At 52.6% G+C, this 18970-nt stretch overlaps 1 protein-coding gene across 1 annotated transcript; it reads right to left on the reverse strand.

Moving 5' to 3' along the window:
• Positions 1–11928: 11928 nt before the first annotated feature.
• On the reverse strand, positions 11929–17620 carry FABP3 (fatty acid binding protein 3). Its single transcript, XM_078604493.1, has 4 exons — positions 17414–17620; positions 15582–15754; positions 13591–13692; positions 11929–12284 (listed from the first exon to the last, which is right to left on the reverse strand). Exons 1-4 carry the CDS (start codon positions 17487–17489, stop codon positions 12231–12233), a joined length of 405 nt encoding a protein of 134 aa, XP_078460619.1. The 5' UTR covers positions 17490–17620; the 3' UTR covers positions 11929–12230.
• Between the last annotated feature and the right edge of the window lie 1350 nt (positions 17621–18970).

Here is an 18970-nt window from a genome sequence, read left to right on the forward strand (position 1 = left end):
GGCGAGGGTGGGCTAAGTGGCGTTACTTTGTCTTGGTGCTCACAGAAATGATGGCATGAGCCACAATCGGGGTGAGGTGCAGCCGAGCGTGCCCCAGTCGATGTCCATGCTTCGGGTTACTGCAGCTAAATACAACCGCATGAGCACCAGGACAAAAAGCCTCAACCCACCGAACTATATATATATCTACTTCACAATGGTTTAAAAACGCGCACAAGACATGCGCATGTGTATTTAGGTCTTGGCTTAATATGTATCTATTGCAGTGATATGCTATTACTAGATTATAACGTTCTCTAATGAGGTGTGGGAATGAACGATTGGCCCATATGCATGCCAGCAGTGGCGTGAGACCGCTGCACTTGCAGGGCTTCACCTTCATAAATATTTGGACTGGAGGAATCTGATGAGCGATGAAGCTCGTTTTTCACAGATGTCCAGTGTGGGCAGCTCAGCATAGACATTTCCTGAAGAAGGCCAGCCAGCCGAAACATTGGGACCTTCTATCTCAGCGTAAAGTTTCACGTACAAAAACATTCCTGTCGTTTTTAATGTAATTGTTATTCTGTAATAAGTACGAGTCTCGTTGCGGATTTGCACACTGTGCCTTATAATAATTATACTATGTAACACGATTTATGTTCCTAGGTAGTAAGTGTTATTTTCTAATTGCTTATGCCTCAAAAGCATAGAAAATGGCTATTAGTCCCCATAAATGTAGCCTTTGTGACTTTACGTGAAGGAATGACACAAAAGCACACGTTTTCTCATAAAAAATAGGTACATTTCAAAATATCACTGTCCTGGTCACAAAAGCAACGTTTGTGGGGAATAATCGCCATTTCCTGTACTTTTGAGGCATAAGCAATTGGAAAATAACACTTACTACCCAGAAACAAAAATCAAATATGCTTTTGTTACACAGTGACTGAGCATTGTGTCCGCCTGCAGAGACATCTGTGCCGTAAATGAAACAGGAAATCGCTCTGGCCTCGGGCTAGAAACAGGTGTCGAGTCGGAATGAAGGCGGCGTTTACCCGAAGCCGTCTGGCCAGTCAATTACATGGGGAGGCAAACACATTCCTGCTGCGGAGGGAGCTGGTGGGAACGTTGGGTTGCTCGGTCAATGGCCAGGGTCAACGGCGGCGTGGTGTATTGCGCAAATATGGCCGACTGTGAGGGCGGCACAAGCCGGCGAGTAGGTTAAACGTTGAGTTTTATAAGGGCAACACGGGGTGACCAGCCCCTCCCCACCCAGCCCCACCCCTCCCATCCCCACCCAGCCCCACCCAGCCCCTCCCGACCCTTCCCACCCAGCCCCTCCCCACCCTTCCCACCCAGCCCCTCCCCACCCTTCCCACCCAGCCCCTCCCCACCCAGCCCCTCCCCACCCTCCCCACCCAGCCCCACCCTCCCCACCCAGCCCCTCCCTACCCTCCCCACCCAGCCCCTCCCTCCCCACCCAGCCCCTCCCTCCACGACGGACGGACAGGCACAATAATCCCCTGTGGGCTGGTGTAACCAGGAGGTTCCTACCAGTATAACTGAGCACTCCTTGCTGCGATGAGCTTTCGCAGTTTTATCGCAAGATTATTTTTTGTTTGTTGCACAGATGCCGATCACTGTCCCGAAAGGCCCAAAACATGAAGCGGCCAGCATCACACAGCACGGTTATTGAAGTTGTAACGAATAAGAGTTGCGGCACGTTTGTTGAATTGAGCAAGTTTATTCTGGCCTAGAGGTGTTAATGACCTTGCAACGTGGTGAGAAGAACACAGTGTGGAAGAGGTGAGAGAGTCAGTCTGGTAGACCCAAGTCCTCCACACGGATGGAGTTTGTTCGGTATGATGTCCGACGTTTCGCCGCACGTGCTGGGATCTTCAGAAGCTGAATTCATCTCTCAGCCCGTGCGGCGAAACGTCGGACATCTTGCCGAAGAACGGCTAACATCATGCCGAAGGGCACACCACGCCGAAGAGCTGGGCACAGTTCCGTCTTACTGTCCCGCCTTAAACTTATCTGTGCACCATACCCGCCTTTGTATCCCAATCGTTGATGTTTAAATACCACACTAAGTATTCACTTAAGGCTGAGTCGACCTAGAGAAGGGGCCAAGCGTTATTCAGTCTTAAAACTGCTTGGCTTCCGAGATATAACGAGATCGGGCAAACTCGCGGTGATTTGGTCATCGGTTATTTTATGTATGTATTTATACAGTATCTGTATACACCACACAACATGGTTTCTCTACGGCGTCTTGGGATGTGGCCGCATTTTAACATGATATATATATCCACATTGTGTTGCATTGAGTCCCACACATCTGACAACCGCTGGACTCAGCACATTTGGTTCGGTGTGGCCGCAGGCGTTATCGAGTGAGCCAGGTGGTGGTTCATAATAAAGGTTTTTTGGGTGAGATCGCGTTATTAGAAATGTGTCGCAACCCTCCACCACCCAACACGGCCAATCAGTAAAAAATGTGTCACGTTGACCAAAGACAAATATTTCACTACTTTAGCTCACCGGTGTTTTGAAAATTGAATCCACAACATTTACAATTTGAGTATGACGTTTCGCTGGAAATTACATCCAGCATCTTCGGGCGATTTGCCAGAATAGCGAAGGCACTATTCTGGCAAATAGTGTGGGAGAAGGCTCTAGCTCGTCATGGAACATTTAAATAGCTCAGCTCACACCATTATCCACACCGTGGTCACGACTTGTAATGTATTATCAATAATTCAACAAATACATATTGGGCTTATGTCTCGGGCAAATGAAGAACGACCATTTCCTCGAAACTTTACCCCATGTCGACCTACAGGGGCCAACCCCCGACCTGCCAGGGCCCACTCTGGCCTGCCAGGGGCCAACCCCGACCTGTCAGGGCTCACTGGCCTGTGGGGGCCCACTCTGGCTTGTACGGGCCCACCCCGACTTGCCAGGGCCCTTCAGCGACCCCGCAGCAGCAGCAACAGCTGCACTCAGAGGACACGTCCAATTTTTTCTATTAAATGTATTCTTATTTTGTTTACCGTGGGAAAATATTTTGGCATGCAAACGTGAACTCGTACTCACACTGAGATTTCGTTTCGCTTTTTTCGCTCACACTTCCCTGTAGACAGGGACGAATTTAATCTGGGGGCAAGGGCTTGGAGCCCACAGGACGTTTGTGTCGTGGGGTACATCTCTGGCAAAAGGTAAAGGCGCAACTCTGCAATTGCCCGCTCATGCCACTGCTGGCGGAAGGGGGTGCTCTAGAAGGTCATTTGGCTCACTCTTCCACGCTGCCTCGACATCTTGGAAGAGATGGGAGTTACCCACACTTTACCCCACCACGCACGACCCGCCGATTGACTAACTGCGCCGAGCCCACTCATACCTCTGAGTGGACAGAGGTGTGGGGATCTAAGATACTTGCACCATTTGTTTAAACTTCCGCACGCGGAGATGGAGTCGAACTGGCGACATCTGGATTACAAGTCTTGTGTGCTTCACGTTACATCGCGGCAGCCGCAGCAGCAGCAGCCCACATCTGCAATATCGATGTCAAGGTTGTGGATGGTTTTCTTTTAATAAATACTCTAAATGAATACCGGGGTTATCCTCTGTTCATAGTTTCTACTAAATTCCCACTGCTCAAGGTTACATCGTAATTACTCCAAGGATCTTCACGTATTCGTACATCCTCGTAGCAGTAGACGAGGAGGAAAAATCACACGCGTGTGCATGGGTTCTCTTACGCTCAGCAACACGCGTCTCGCCTCGAAAGTGTTCACTCAGCGATCATCACTGCCGTGACCCCACCAGGTACCCAGAAGGCAGCCCGTCTGCCAGGGAGGGCTCGCGTTCCAAGGCAGGGCCGGGATGCCGAGGCGGGTCCTTTTAAGCTCAGAGGTTTGTCTCCAAGCACCCAACCCTTGCAGAAACATGCCCCGTTTTCACGGCGCTACGTTCTCGATAGCAACACGACTTTAAGCGAAGATGTAGTTCGTAGCGAGACATCTTTGCGATAATGATCGTGCCACCCCCGTCACAGACAACCGGACAGACGGGAGACAGATCGTGCATTCACGTCTTAAACCCACGTGGGTAAATAGACGACGAATCGGAATGGCCTTTTCCCTGACGACATCGAGCACAATGACCGAACAAACTCAAATGGCAATTTGAGACTCGCTGCCCAAATGAGCGATGGTGTTGTTGCTTATCTTTGTCGACGGCCCAAAGCCAGTGGTGGAAATTCCACATTCCCATGGCAAGGACCATTCGACCGACAGGTATCTTCCCACAAAGTGGTAACTTATGGATGCCAGGTCAAGTGGAGTGCTCTGACCACATCTGTGCAAGTGAACAATGTTTGCCTCGCGCGCCGCGTTATGCGGCTCTTAAGCTGTCTCGGGCTGTAAAAACGTCAGAGACTTGTGGACACTTTAACACCGAGTAGAGGCTTTCGCGACCAATATTATCCATACTAGAGTTTGTTTTGGGTTAGATCGCGTAAATATATAAATGTGTCGTTAAGACCCGCCACCACCGACACAGCCCTTACTAGTTGTGTTGATTTTTCCCTTTAGTTTGGCGAATTTCCAGCTCTGGGAAAACATTGCTTTGACCGGCACACGACAAACGTCAATCTCATCGCGGAGTGTGTGGGAAAGTGTGTCCCCTACTACGTGCAGCATGCAAGGGCCTCTTGTAGGGCTCGTTTGGCGATGCTGCTGCTCCTGCAGCGGTGGTGCACACGCAAAATCAACACGCTCAACACCTTCGTCGATAACGCCGTGGGTGGCCTAAAACTATACAATCGGTGACATTTCGAGCAATAGCCCTCATTCATGTTTGATTTCCCTTTAAGGCAGTGTCACTGACGAATGCGTTGAGTTGTTTTTGTTGTTGTTGAAGGGTTTGGCCATTCTCCCGGTGCAGGAGGAATCAGTTATGCTCTAGAAAGCCCACGCGTAAGAAGTGGCAACACTCAAAGCTCCACACAGATAGGTTCAAGGATCCACTGCTATACTGGCCACTGCACAGCCCAGGTCTACAACACGCGGTATTCCTAGACGTCAGTGGTGCAACTATCGAGTGTACAGGCGGTGCAACTGCGTTGGGGCCCACGGTCCTGGTGGGGAGACCCACGGGCTGGAGGGGGAGCCCAGCTCCAGCCTACACCTTAGAAAGGGGGGGGGGTGAACAGGGAGGGGGTGCCCACTCCATGCCTCGGACCCACTATGTCACTACCCAGGCAGTCGCCCAGGAAAGCACGAGCCAGGCTCAAATCTGCTTCGCTTCTGAGATCTCGTGCACATTCAGGGTGGTCTGCTTGTGGACTTGCATGCGAGAACACTGAACAACACAGAAACACAAAAGCGCAGAACGACAGTAAACACCGCACGTCCACAGCACACAGCCTCCGAAGGCCGTGAGAGCGAGTGGAGGTCACGTTCACAAGGCACGCATCGCCAAGGAATGAAAATACAACCCCGGGTGCGGACCCATGCCATCTGGCCCAGCGGTTAGCGCGTTCGCCGCTTATTGCAGCTTCACGGTTGGAATCCAGGGGCCGTCCTAAATATTACTGCGGGTGTAATAACCAAAACTAAACTACGTTTTTATTTTGCCAGGTAAGACCCACTGAGTTATGTAGCTCTTTTTCAGAAGCAACCTGGCCACAAATGATAGCTCAACGAAGTGGCTTATCACGTGCAAAAATGTACAGCAGACAACTACTCGAAACGCGTGATGTTGATTCTAAATGTGACAATACTCAGAAGTCCGCACAGACGGTTCTACGAATCCACTTGATGGACTGCCATTCCCTGCCCATCTCGCAGCCCGGAAGCTTTGTGAGTTGCACAAATCTGAGCCTAACCCACCAACCCTTGCCTACCAAAGTCATGGGGTGACAGGCGCGCACCGCCACCACGCCCGACTCATAAAGCTGCCTCACCTTTGGTCACAACTCGCCGCTTGACTCTCCAAAGCAAACCGGTTCTGCCGGCAGAGGGAGGCCAACCGATACACACAATGCCCAACGGCCACCTGCATTCTGGTGTTCACACCAGAAAAGCCTCACCTAGTCTTGAGAGGCTGCCTTTGAGAAGCTTCTTGCTATGCTTGGATGCTTGTCAACATTATACGTGGTTTTTTGTTTTATTGTAGGAGGTGTTACTATAAACGATTTAAACTATGTTTTATTTGACCAGGAAAGGCACACTGAGCTGTATCGCTTTTTGCAGAAGCGACCTGGCTTTCACAAATGATAGCTTAACGAAGTGGCTTATCGCGTGGATATTTATAGCAGGCAAGTACTCTAAACGCGCGCTCCTAAACGTGGAGGGGAAAAACGGAGGACCCGAAGAAAAATCCATGCGACCACGTGGAGAGTGGCACACAAACTCTAAATATAGAGCAGGCGTCAGGGTCGGGATCAAACCCACAACCTTCTGCATACCAGGCGAGGCAGATGACATCTCCACACCGCGGCGCTCCAACAGCAGTGGCTCGGAGAACACCGATTGATGCGAGGGGATAACACGATTACGGCGTTCAGTTAGCCGAGGGGACCCCATTGGGAGCTGTCCGCATGCGGCACAAGGAGCAGGTTAAAGCCTCACACAGAGACCCGTAGACTCACACAGAGATGCATACTCACATAGAGACGCATAAACTCACACACACACCCATAGACTCACACAGAGATGCATCGACTCACATGGATCTAAAGGTAAAAAAATGGTTTGCATATATTGGTGGGCCTTTAAATGCATGGGCATCTGAGAGCGCCTTGAATAACGAAACATCTCAACGGTTCAGCCGCTCTGCGCGTCACACCGCAGAGATGCGAGTGTGAGATTCCACATTATCAGGGAAATCTCACTTATCAGGAGCGACGTCACTGGAGCGTGCAATGAAAGTCAATTAACAAGTTCTGGTTTATCATCGACTCGGCATAAAACTGGTATCTGTTGGGCAGCCTTGGACACACCGCTCCTCGTGTGTAGCCGCGAGATAAGACGCTTTTGTCTTTTTGTTATCTTTTTTTTCGTGCCGTGTTGGCTCTTTTAGAGGGGGGGTAGCGGGTTACTCTGAGCAATGTCTAAGACGCAATCGGCCAGCCACTCCCGCTCTGTTTGCAAGACCAAACAGCGAGGCCGTTGGAGTGGTGCTGAAGTCCTTTGTTCAACTTGTCAGAGCACGAAGGTGCGCTGGACTGTAGTGGCCCGGTGGCCCGCAATCATGGCTTGTGATCATCATCATCAGCATCGTCGTCGTTGTCCATGCTCGATCCACTGCTCGGTGAAGGTCTCTGCAAGTGCGCGCCATTCCTCGCGATCTCGCGAAGTGACGATCCACTTAGCCAGGGCCGTTAATGGGGGGGGGGGGGGGGGGGGGTTGGGCTCCCGATGCCTTCAAACTAAACGGGAAGTATTACTTCGAAGCGCGGGGCCCCCCAAATCGCGGGGCCCGGGGCTGGCGCACCGATGAGCCGTACCCTAGGGACGGCTCATAATTCAGCTCATCCACTGGCTCCACACGAACTGATCTCACCCATCCACTGCAAAGCTCCCCACAGACAAAGATTCCCCGTGGAGACTTTAACAAACTATTATTTTCAAGCCCTGTTAGCGAGCACCTATGAATGCCAGCACAGAACATGAGGGGGTGGGTGGCCTGCACCACGCCCGGACGCCTTTGTCTCCCTGGAGGAGATATTTACACATGGCATCAGGTGCTCATTTGAGGCCGAGTCCACCTAGCGGTGGCCCAGGACTGCTTTAGATATTCGTCACTGGTGTTGACCTCACAGACAAACAGACAAACACACACGCGCATAAATTAATAACAGAGGTAAGGATCCCCACGTAATCCCTTGATGGTACAAACAACGTCGGCTAAAGTTTCGCGTGCGTGCACGCACAAACTTAACTCACACGCTCGCACGGAAAGCAAAACTTCCCGTTGTTGAGTCTCATAAATCGGCAGGCTCCGGGCGAAGTGTACACAGAGGGGCGAGTTGACACGAGGACACGCAAGAGACTCGTGAGAGGCGACATTGACTCCCCCGAAGCTCACCCACACACGAGCTGCAGCCACCGTCAGTCAAACCCACATCCTCCCGCAACCCAGACTGCATGACTCAACAAGATCTTTAACGTCTCCCCACACAGAGCTCGTGATTCTGTTTGTTTTCGCTTCGCCTGTTGCTTGGGCAATCCACGGCTGGATGAGAGGGTCCGTCACCTGCCCACGCCGCGGGGAGCATAGACGTTTGAGCTAGAGTACAGTACAACATTGCATTTTGCTACAATGCCCTCGACTGACGTTTCATATTTTCCGAATTACAAGACGCATCTTCCGCCCTTTCATACTATACTATATTTCAAAAAGAAGTTGTACTGGCTGGAGGGACGGACGGTCACGTTCAAGAGGACGTGTGGGCTGCCAGTTTATTATTAAAGTTAAAGTTAAGGGTGCGTCTTATAATCCGGTAGGTGCGTGCGTGCATGCGCGTCGCCAGATCTGTAAAACTTGACTGTCACGAGACACCAGCTGGGTTCCGCGTGTTACTTTCACGCGGCGCTGATGATCCGTCGACTACGGTAGGCAGGCGACGGCGCGCAGCACGATGGAGTGCGGTCGTGAGCGCAGTAGCCGCCCATCCACTCTCCTCGCAGACTCAACGACGCTTGGCTTATCCGAGATCTCACGCCATCGGGTGGTGCAGTCCGGGTCGAGAGTGCTGGGCGCTCGTAACCGGTCACGGAGATCACTCGCCACTGACATTATCAGCCCGGGGGGACTCGATCTCAGGTGTCAGGGTTCACGGTGCAATGTGATAACCACTGCGGGTTATCTCGCCTCGTTGTTGTTGTTACGGTCCAAAGGCGTGGTGGCCCCCGTCTGTGGTCCAGCGCGCTTTGGAGACAGGGGTCGGCGAATCAACGAAAGATTTACGAAAGTTCCAAAACCCGACGAGCTACGCGCGGGTGTTGGCCAGATGACGGCGGTGGGGTTCGTGGCGAGCCCGTCTGTGCGAACCTCGGCGGGGCATCCACCTGCACGGCTTTGCGAGCGATCCGAATGGACATTCAAGTCTCGAGACGCGACGCCAAATAAGCACGATGGCCTCACCAGCTAGGGGAAGTGTTAGTTTCAAGTTTTCAAGTAATTTTTTTTAGGTATAGCCCTGTGAGCCATACGGCTCTTGAGTCGGGTGCAACCGCAACAAACAAAATATGAACAGAGAACATCTTAAAGCGACGACGCGCAACAGAAACATCCTGGATAAACCAGCGTCTATCCACGTCGTACGTGGGGACCCTCAGGGCACTCCGTTTACAATGGGGCGTCGAGACAAATCCCACCAGCGAGAGTTCGTCTCCATGCAGCAGGAAACCGGAGAGAACCCAGCACACGCAAGCGCGCGACACTCAAATCTGCGCACAGACCGATTCGATCGGCTTGCAGCGCTGCCCGTCTCACCGCTGCTATCACCTCGCACCACCGCGCCTGTTTGGAGTTGAACGTGCGTCTTTACGTGACCCACCAACCCTCGCCTCCAGAAGCGCCGGATCGCAGGGTGCCCTGGGTCACGCCCGCGATGCCCGACTCGCCGCGCACGTGGTCAGAGTTCGTTCCCTGGCCACTCTCGAGCGAGTGCGTCGGTCTTCCCTCTGTGCCCTCACGACCCGAGCCGTTCCGGGAGGGGAGACCGAGGTCACGTTCCCATTAACACGATTCTAGCACCAGGAGGCCTCACTTCAGCCGCCTCTGTGCCCTGGTCGGCAAACGCGCCAAATAATTCCCGAACCCGGCACACCACATCCAACATACCTCTCGCTACGGCTGTGTCTACTACCTGTCACCCCCCACATACTCCAATATGTATGTATCGATATCTATACACGTATCTATTTAGATCTACCCAGCGACCCAGCAAATATTTAGTGAGACATGAAGCTCTGGGTCTCATGGTTTCCGCTGCTGCCCTCCAGATGAACACGGCCCGAGTTTTGTTGTTTGTTGTTGTTGTTGTTTTTGAGTGGGCGGTCGAGAGCCGGGGGGGGGGGGCAGCGCGACGCGGTCACGCGACGTGGAAGGGGCGATGGGAAGAGCGACCCCCCCCCCCCCGCACGTGGCTCAAGGGGAAGTTGCGATGAGATACACATCCTCGCCGTCACTGCCGATGACAACGCAACTCAACACGATCCGTCACCTACACTGCGGCCATCAAAGGACGTTTCGGCCGATGGCCCTTCTTCGGGGCACAACTGGATAGGTTCAAGAAGAGATTAGCGTGGATTCGTGAGATTTGGAGACGGGCACTCGTTTACACCACGGGGCCTGGTGACAATTTCATTAAAAAAAATATCTTTTCCGAGTACCACATTAAATAAAATAGGTATATAGTTACAATTTAAGCAGCTACTTAGTAACAGACCGAAACGCTTAACTAATCAAAAAGTATTTCTAATCAAACCAACTTATACTTAAAGTAGCATTTTATCACGGTTGCTGGCACATCGGATTACTGGTTAAGAGTAACACAAGTTTTTTTTTGCCAGGCGAATACATAATTAGGGATGCGTTCGTGGGTCCAATTATCATGTCCATAGGACGTGAGCGCGTGGCGCTAAGTGGAGCGACTTCCCGAGCTTCTCGCGTTCCCAGGGACGTCCTCAGACGCCCCCCCCCACGCCCTTCCTCCTGTAATTCTCTTCAGAAACATCCGATATGTCAATGTTTATATTTTCGCCGTGAATGGGGAAGGCCGCGTGATGAATTCGTTCCCCGGGCCATGCGCCCACGTGCAAATGAACACAAAGGAGCAGTCACGAGCTCGTTCGTCCACGTTCACTCATGGAGGGGGGGGGGGGGCAAAAAAAGTATCCGATCGCGATGCGCTCCTGTAAACAATGCACAGACCCAACGTGCACACACACGCGTGCACGTAGTCTCAACAAGGGGGCAATGTGCCTGCTAGGGACGGCCACATTTCATACCCACAAGTCCCGGACTCAGCAGTTCTGGGGTGGCGAGCCCACGCGCCGGGTTTGCCCATTAAAGGCAGTCGACCTTGGGAGTAGCAGCACAAGCTCGGCTTCGATGGCCCCCCCCTTTTTTCTTCAAGAGGAAAGTTTGTGCGTGTGAACAGAATCCAGGAACGCCGCCCAACGTACGTACTGCGCTACCACCCCTCGTGTGCAATCGCGTAAACAGAAACTCGGCACAAGAGTGGGACGACGTGCACTCAAGGCCCGGCCACCCACGTCTCCCCCCCCCCCCGCATGGCGATGTCGTGCGCACGTCACACCACACGCACCGTTCAAGGCGCAGTCGACCCGTGCCTTGAGATGACGTGGCCGGTGCTAAATTGGGCAACGTTGGAACGGTCACACTTGGACTCCTTGCGCTGGTTGAAACCATGAAATCGGTCACGCTTTCAATTATGTATGCACTGGTCTGGCCAAGGCTAACGGTTTTTGTTCACGAAAAAGCACGTTTTTGGCTGCCACGAGTTCCCATCACCTTTGAACTTTACCTGGTCTCAACCTCGGGCCACACGTTCTTGGTCGATGGCAGAGCCATACACTTGTGTACAAACTCCAAAGATCACCCCCCCCCTCCCCCCACTGTAGCTTTGTGTGGGGACAAGTGCTGCTAGGGCACTTGTCAACACGGCATGCAAGATGCCACCAGCATCACAGCCAGCTTTCGCCTCCCCCAGTGCTAATTTCACACACCCCAGCACGTACTCATTTAAAAGGCCCAGTCAACCCAAGGCAAGCCCAGGAACGTGACAATGTCACCAATGTCCAGAAGACAGGAATTACTCGGCCAAAAACGGTGTCACAGGAACAAGTGCAATTTGTGCTCCACCTTGCTCTCCACACACCGAGTCACGGACACACTGGAGAGGAGTTTGGCAGCGGAAAGTTTTATTGAACAGAGCAGGCGGGTGAATAATTATTCATTTCAAACCGTGTGGCAACGGGTCTCTTTGGTAATAAACCACGATATGGGCCACCCAACGCCAAAAGAGCAATTGGGACTGGCAAAATCACACCGCAAGTTCGCTCGGTGGGAAAAAGTGAATTTTAAACCGTTTGCTCATCATTGTCGATTTAAGCAGCAGTGTGGGAGGAGGAAATCGTTTTTAACGGAACAAGTCGCGGGAGGGGGCAGGAAGTGGCTTCTGGGTTCACAGGGAACACCCCCCTCCCTCACGCCGCCTTCTCGTACGTCCTCACGCAGACCACGTCGTCCATGGTGCACGTCTGCAACGACACGGGGGAGACGCATTAACCACACGCACGGGATAGCGACGGACGCGGCCCACACGCATCCCCCCCAACTGCAGAGGCATCTCCGGATGTCAAGCCCAGCAGGCTGGATCGTGGACCGCAACAAGAGCTAAGGATGTGGGTTGCAAGGGGGGGGGGGGGTCAAGTGCGGTAATAGATTCTAAAGTCCATCCGTGTGGCGCTTTTTAATGTAATCTCCCCCCCACCAACCATCCTCCTCATACATGCCTCTTATCTTTAAAAAAAACATTTAAATGAACATCTTGTATTATTTAGGAGATACAAAAAGCAACCAACCTTGACCATATAGAATTGGAAGGGGAGGGGGGGGTTAACCGTTTCTGCAACCTATGCACATGCACGCAATTGCAAAGGCTGCACCTTTACCAACACACGGTGCACCGCCGAGTAGCTTCGTCGGCGTTGCGTGCAGACGCTGCCCTCCGCACGTAGCGGACGCTGGGCACACGTTGACGACTATTTACGGAGCGCATTAGGTTACCCTTGGCACGAGAAGCGCCGCTAACCGGAGTTTCGTTTCAGAGTTGCGGCAGGCGGCAGGGCAGCCAGGAGCCCAGGTGGGCCCCAAGTCGCAGTGAAGAGTTTGAAATTCAAAGCCGCAGCCAGGTGGGATTTGGGGCCGGCCAGGTCCGTCTGAGTGGCGGCTCGACTCCAACACCCAGGTTCACTGCCAATATTGGAGAGCCATAATTGAAAATCGGGAAAGCCAGTCCCACATGATTCGACAGTCTGGATTGTAGCAATGATGCTTAAAATAGTGCCAATTCCTAGCCAGTTGGATGCATTTGTCTGCAAGAATTGGTCAGTTTACTGGCAAGCCAAAACAAGAAAACACATGACAATGTAGTTTGGCAGTGATGGGCCTTTAAAGCCACAAACATAGCCAAGTACATGGTGGGTGAAAATCAATTATGAATTGGCAACGCTGGAAAATATTTTAAATCCAGTATACCACTCAAATGGATATTTAAGTGTGCCACTTAGACCAGTTCTAAGCAGAGATTCCAGCAAAACATTCGATAATTTAAGAGCCTGGCTGTACTCCCGTGTAGTCCCCATCCTGGGCTCTCACACGAGCCTCAAGCTTGCCGAATGAGAGAAAAAGGTTATAATGGTCTCAACGACGTCGGCGCCGAAACTCTATAGGGTTGTGACGACACCGCAGTGACGATCACGTTAGGCAACGCACGTGTCCAAGCCCGTGTACTTGGCAAGCCCAGAGTTCCCATCCCCCTCCCATGGACGAGGGGGCCCTTACCACGACGAGTTTGCCATCCACCACCTCCCGCACGAGGGTCGTCTGCTTGCCATCCCACTTCTGCAGCTGCACCAGCTTCTTCCCGTCCACCGTCAGCGTGGTCTGTGCACGGCGCGCGAGGGCACATGCCACCACGCGGTTAGCGGTCAATACCAAAAACTACAGCAGTGGCCATAGTAAAAAAAAAATAAGGTGTAAGGTCGCATAAATATAAAACATGGTCGTTAACCCACCACCCGACATAGCCAATTATAGGAAGGCTTGGTCACGTAAACAGTGTCAATTAGTTACGACTTCAGCACATCAGTGCGCTAATATTGGTAACGAAAGCATACGTGTTAAACCTCCAGCAGTGGATTTAACACTCAGCCGCAGCGCCCCCCTCCCTCCACCCCCCCAGTCAGCCACCCACTCCGGTAAACCACCACACCACATGAAGCAATGGCACACAACGCAAGGTCAACAACAAGCGCCAACACACCTCAAGAGCCAGCCGGGTTTGGTGGCTTACAAAGGCTGCATGGTGGGCGTGCAGTAAAAATGGGGTTTAAAGCCATCCATGCCGATAAAAAAAGAAATGCAACCATGGGAGATGTTACACCAGGTCATCCCAGTTACTCCCCTCCAATTTTTTTTAAAATAAATAAATTGGGCAAATGTGACGACATTAGAGGGCACTTCTAGGAGTGGTCTCAATAGTCAATAAGGATGTTCTGGATGATTACCAAAAATCAATTCGGGCTTACAAAAGACTTGTGCTTCACTCAGGGTTGGCTGCCAAAAGGCCATAGTCAGCCAACAAAGTCAGAACAAAAATCACCTCCAGGACCAAACATTTGGCAAGAAGAGAAGAAACAGGCATTTGCCCATTTGCAAACTCCAATTTACCGGGTTCAAGCCCAAAAGTTGGGCAACTTGTCCACTTTGATTTATATAGCGCCAAAGGCACGCCACTTTACAACTAATGTAAACAGTGTGCATAAGATAATTAAATAGAGTAATAAAGGTGTAGTTATGGTGATGACAGGTGGGAGTGGTTGGAGAGAGATTGGGATAGGCCTGGTCGTAGCTGGGGGGCAGGGATTAGCAAGAGAGGTTTTTTAACGGAGGCATGGAATCATGTTTCAGTGCGGTTATTATCCAATAGTCATACTCCATGTGTTTTTTTTACATTAAAGTCGTCTTCGCATTAGATCTTTGAGTGTTATATTCTCCACTATGCGACAGCCAGGGCTCCTGCGTAACCACCAGACGGTGGGGTGGGAGCGCGAGAGATGTTAGAGCCACCACGGCCCCATCCGCAATAAACCGAGGCAGCGTGGCTTTAGTGTCGGAGTCGCTCAAGGAAGCTCGGAATTTTTTTTTTTAAGCTCAAAACGTGTCCAGGCACCGTAGCTGGAACAGCCGCCAAATTCAGCCTCTGGGAGGATGCGGAATGATTACAGGAGTCACTCACGGAGGGGGGGGGGGTAGCAATTGCCACGTCATCTCCCCCCCACCCACCTTTCTGAAAATGGTTCACAGGTTTGTTCCTAAAATTGTGTTGTCAATACTGACAACATTTTAGGAGAAAGTTCTCGCAGAGCAGTGCAACACATTGGCGTGTTAGATAGCGGCCCAAAGCAACAGAGAGAGAGCTACCACGGACATCACATCCATCGAAGCGACCTTGGCCCACCCCGTCAAAGGGGCAACGCTTTCCCACCCGCACTGCGAGCGCCACGTGAAAGGTCACCGCGATGTACAAACCGTCTCAAGAGCTGCAACGAGTGCAACCGCAAACTTGTAGGGGTGGGTCTCTCGTGCGTGTGCAGTCATTTGGTGACGGGCTGAGACTCAACGCGCCGCACTTACGCACCGGTATAAAAAAAAACGGGCGGCCAACACCGGGATTCAAACACTTGTTCTTGAGGTGGCAGGTGACCAGAGCCACCCAGCACCACCACGCAATCCTCCCGGCTTCCCCACTACCCTCCCCTGCTCCTCCTCACCTTGCACTTCCTGTCGTCCGCGGTGACCTCGTCGAACTCCTCTCCCAGCTTGCCCGTGATCTTGGTGTTCTTGAAGGTGCTGTGCGACTCCACAGTCACCTTGTCCCCGTCGATGCTGATGACGGCCGTGGGCTTGGTCACGCCACCGATCTTCCTGGTGGCGAAGCTCACGTCTGGAGAGGGGGTGGGTGGGGAGGGGGAGCGATGGTTAGCAAATACGTATAAAGAGTTAAAGGTGCAGCCCCGCAATTACGCTCGCACCACTGCTGGGAGACTGGCCACTACGAGGAAGATCTGAAGTTCGCTTGATGGAGGGCAGCTTTGGCAAGTCGTAGTATCGTCAGCAGACAGGAAAGTTCTGGAATCCCTTCGCAAGCTTTACGGCAGTCTCTGGATTACGAAGACGCTCCGGAAAAAGCACAAACCCCAGACCTGATTCTCGGTGTCCCTAAAGTTATGCATACATACCAAACTAAAGTACTTTATCCGGGTCGATGACCCGGATGTAGTAGGTTTAGCACCCGGCACACCACATCCAGTAGATTCCCTACCATGGGCATCTCTGCCAGCCTTACCGACGATGCTGGCGAATATTTCGTGATAAATTAAAGTACTGCTCTATATTAAAAAAAAGTCGACAGTTTGACAGTCTAGAACTTTTAAAAAAAGTGCCATCGTGATCTGGGAGGGGGTCACGAGAGTGTCCCCCCCCCTCACCCGGCACACATCCAGTGGATGCCTCCCAATAGCTGTGGCTGCCAAGGTCACACGCGCCACCTACAACAATCAGGTCATCGGCGAACCGAGGGGAAATAAAACTCTGCGAGAAACCCAAGCCAAGCGTGGCCGGTTGCAGTTTCCACCAGTCTACACACGAGGAATTCTGTTCTCGGAAAGAAAAAAAAATCGCATTGGGCCGTGACTTCGACTTTCACTAATGACGAAAGTCAAAACGTGGCAGTTGCGCTTAAGGGTGGCGACCTTGGGTGCTAAAATAAGCGTGACAACAACAGCGTGGCGGGTGCGCTCGAGTGGACCCTTCCCAGGGTTCTCGAACGGTCACAATTAAATAAATAAATGAGAGTCCTCATGTGAAGGACTCGTGAAGCCGTCTCGGTACAACGGGAGGGGGGGGGCGCCTGGGAAGCGCACGCACAGCAGAGGCAACGGGCCAAGGCAGAACGAGGAGATTACAGAAGATATATCGATAGGGTGGGGGGGGGGGAAGAATGCGGATCGCTTGAACAGAGTGAAAGGACGGAAGGAATCCACAACGCGCGGACCGACAGACGTGGACGGACCCACGGCCAGCGCGTTCTTCAGGTGCAAGGCCCGCGGGCCAATTGCGGCCCCTGGTGGCCCCGAGTGCGGCGCGCGACAAACGCGCAACAAACGTGAAGACCCCCAGCGTGCCGTCAAACCCCAACGGTGTCAAGGCGTGTGGTGGCCTCGCACAGGACGTCTCATCGGCGAACGTGCTCTCCACCCCCCCGACCACCACCACCACTCTGTAAATGTGTGAAGAACACCGATCTCGATATCGCGGACAGACGAGACACGGCAGCTGTGAACGCATAAAATAATACCTGGGGAAGAGACAGACACCGAAGGCACACGGAGATCGGTACAGAGAGACGAGCGGGGGGGGGGGGGCTGGATCTACACGGAGACGGGCAGCCCCTAAGGGGAGACACCGCAACGCAGAATCCGAGACACGCAGCGACAGCCGCATGGCTGAAGCCAGACGGGGAGAGCGGGTGGGTGGGGGCTCACGCGTGGATGCCGCCGCAGCCGCCCACGTGTTGAGCTTCGTGCGCGTGTCCGCGCCTTACCGAGCTTCTTCATGTACTCGTCGAAGTTCTTGCTGTCCTTGAGATCCCACGTGCCGACCAGAGCAGCGTCCGCCATTCTGACTTGAGCGAGTCGATCGGTGTGTGAGCGGGAGGAATGAATACGCGACAGCAGAGAGCACTAAAGAGACGCTGGGCTAAGCGTGGCGCGCACGCGGGTTTATATAGGGCGGAGCGGTCCCCCCTCCCCCACCTCTCCCTCCCTCCACCCCCCACCTCCACCCCCACCTCCACCCCCACCTCTCCCCCCCCAATCCCGCTCCCACCCACGGGTCGTGCCCCGCCCCCCTATCCCTCTCCATCTCCCATGCCACGTGCTCCGATCCCTTGGCACGGAACGATTTGACTGCTCACAGCCAGCGCCAGCCACTCCCGCGCATTTAAGGAATTCTAAATGGCTTGGACGGCTTGGAGCCAAGATATCGATTTGATGAATCAACAGTTTTGTCGTCGCATGGTTTGTGGATTCAGTCTGATGGGTGCACCACTGTCCGCATCGTTTGCTCAGTCTCGATGTGTCCGTGTCTCATTGGCGCTGTCTGTCTCGTTCCTTGTCCTTCGTCTCGTTCCTTCCAATTTGCCTGAGGGTCAAACCTTAAAAGAATTCGCGTGAAAGGTAATTCACCGATTGTGCGCGCGCATGAATCGACGCACGATCCATCAATGCGTAAGGATCGATGTTTAATCAATCATCGACGCGCCACCGCTCCCTCCACCTTCCTCATCGGGGCACCACCACCACCTGCAGCTGCCATTGATGACGACGGTGATCAGTGCCACGTGCAGCCACGCAAACGGAGTGGATTGGGAGTGAAGGGAACGCGCACACAAAATGTCTTCGTCAACATCGCCCACCAGTGCCGGATGAAGCGAGTGCGGGGCCTGTAGCAAATGTTCTAAAAAAATAACACGTAAAGATTAAATATTAAAATACAAATGTTGAACTTGCACAGTAAAGTAATTGATTTTTTAAATTTGCTATACAGCCAGATAATACGACAATTCGCTAACCTTAATCACCCAGTCGTTCATAAAAGTTGAAGGCGGTATAGTACTATAGTAATAGAGCAAGTGCAGAATCACTGAACCGGTATTGATAGCTTGAAAACATTTAGCTTTGGACGCCCTTGAAAGTGCTGGGCCCGTAGCTACACATGGAGCTACATAAGTAGCTACTTATGTAGCTGCATTTGTAGCTACTTGTGCTACGCGGATGATCCGGCACTGTCACCACCACCGCAGCGGCTGCGCCTCCTCGGCTCACGCCGAGATTTGATGGCTCGACTCTTCAAACCCCGCCCCGCCGTCAATCGGTGAATGAGTCGAACTTTAGTTTGACGTTCCGATATCGCCCTCGGTCACGTCGCCCTCGATGGCATTACAGCAACGTGGACTGGACGTGGCAGTGCAGCAAGTGGGTTGTGGTTTTTTTCTTCACGCCACTCCTCGCGGGAGGACCTCCCGCTAGAGGGAGCTCTGGAGTAGCTCCACGAGATCGTATTTGGCCTACTATTCCACGCTGGTCAAATGTCTTGGAAG

Source organism: Lampetra planeri, chromosome 22, assembly GCF_965212315.1.
Source record: "Lampetra planeri chromosome 22, kcLamPlan1.2.h2, whole genome shotgun sequence".
In the NCBI taxonomy this organism is placed as follows: Eukaryota; Metazoa; Chordata; class Hyperoartia; order Petromyzontiformes; family Petromyzontidae; genus Lampetra; species Lampetra planeri.

What these genes read in the sequence shown, in the direction of transcription:
- FABP3 (XM_078604493.1), bottom strand. Translation starts at nt 17,489, where the DNA reads ATGGCGGACGCTGCTCTGGTCGGCACGTGGGATCTCAAGGACAGCAAG. An exon ending in CGAGTACATGAAGAAGCTCG is followed by an intron (nt 15,755 to 17,413) that starts GTAAGGCGCGGA and finishes CCCCCTCTCCAG; the next exon opens with ACGTGAGCTTCGCCACCAGG. An exon ending in TGGATGGCAAACTCGTCGTG is followed by an intron (nt 12,285 to 13,590) that starts GTAAGGGCCCCC and finishes GTGTCGTTGCAG; the next exon opens with ACGTGCACCATGGACGACGT.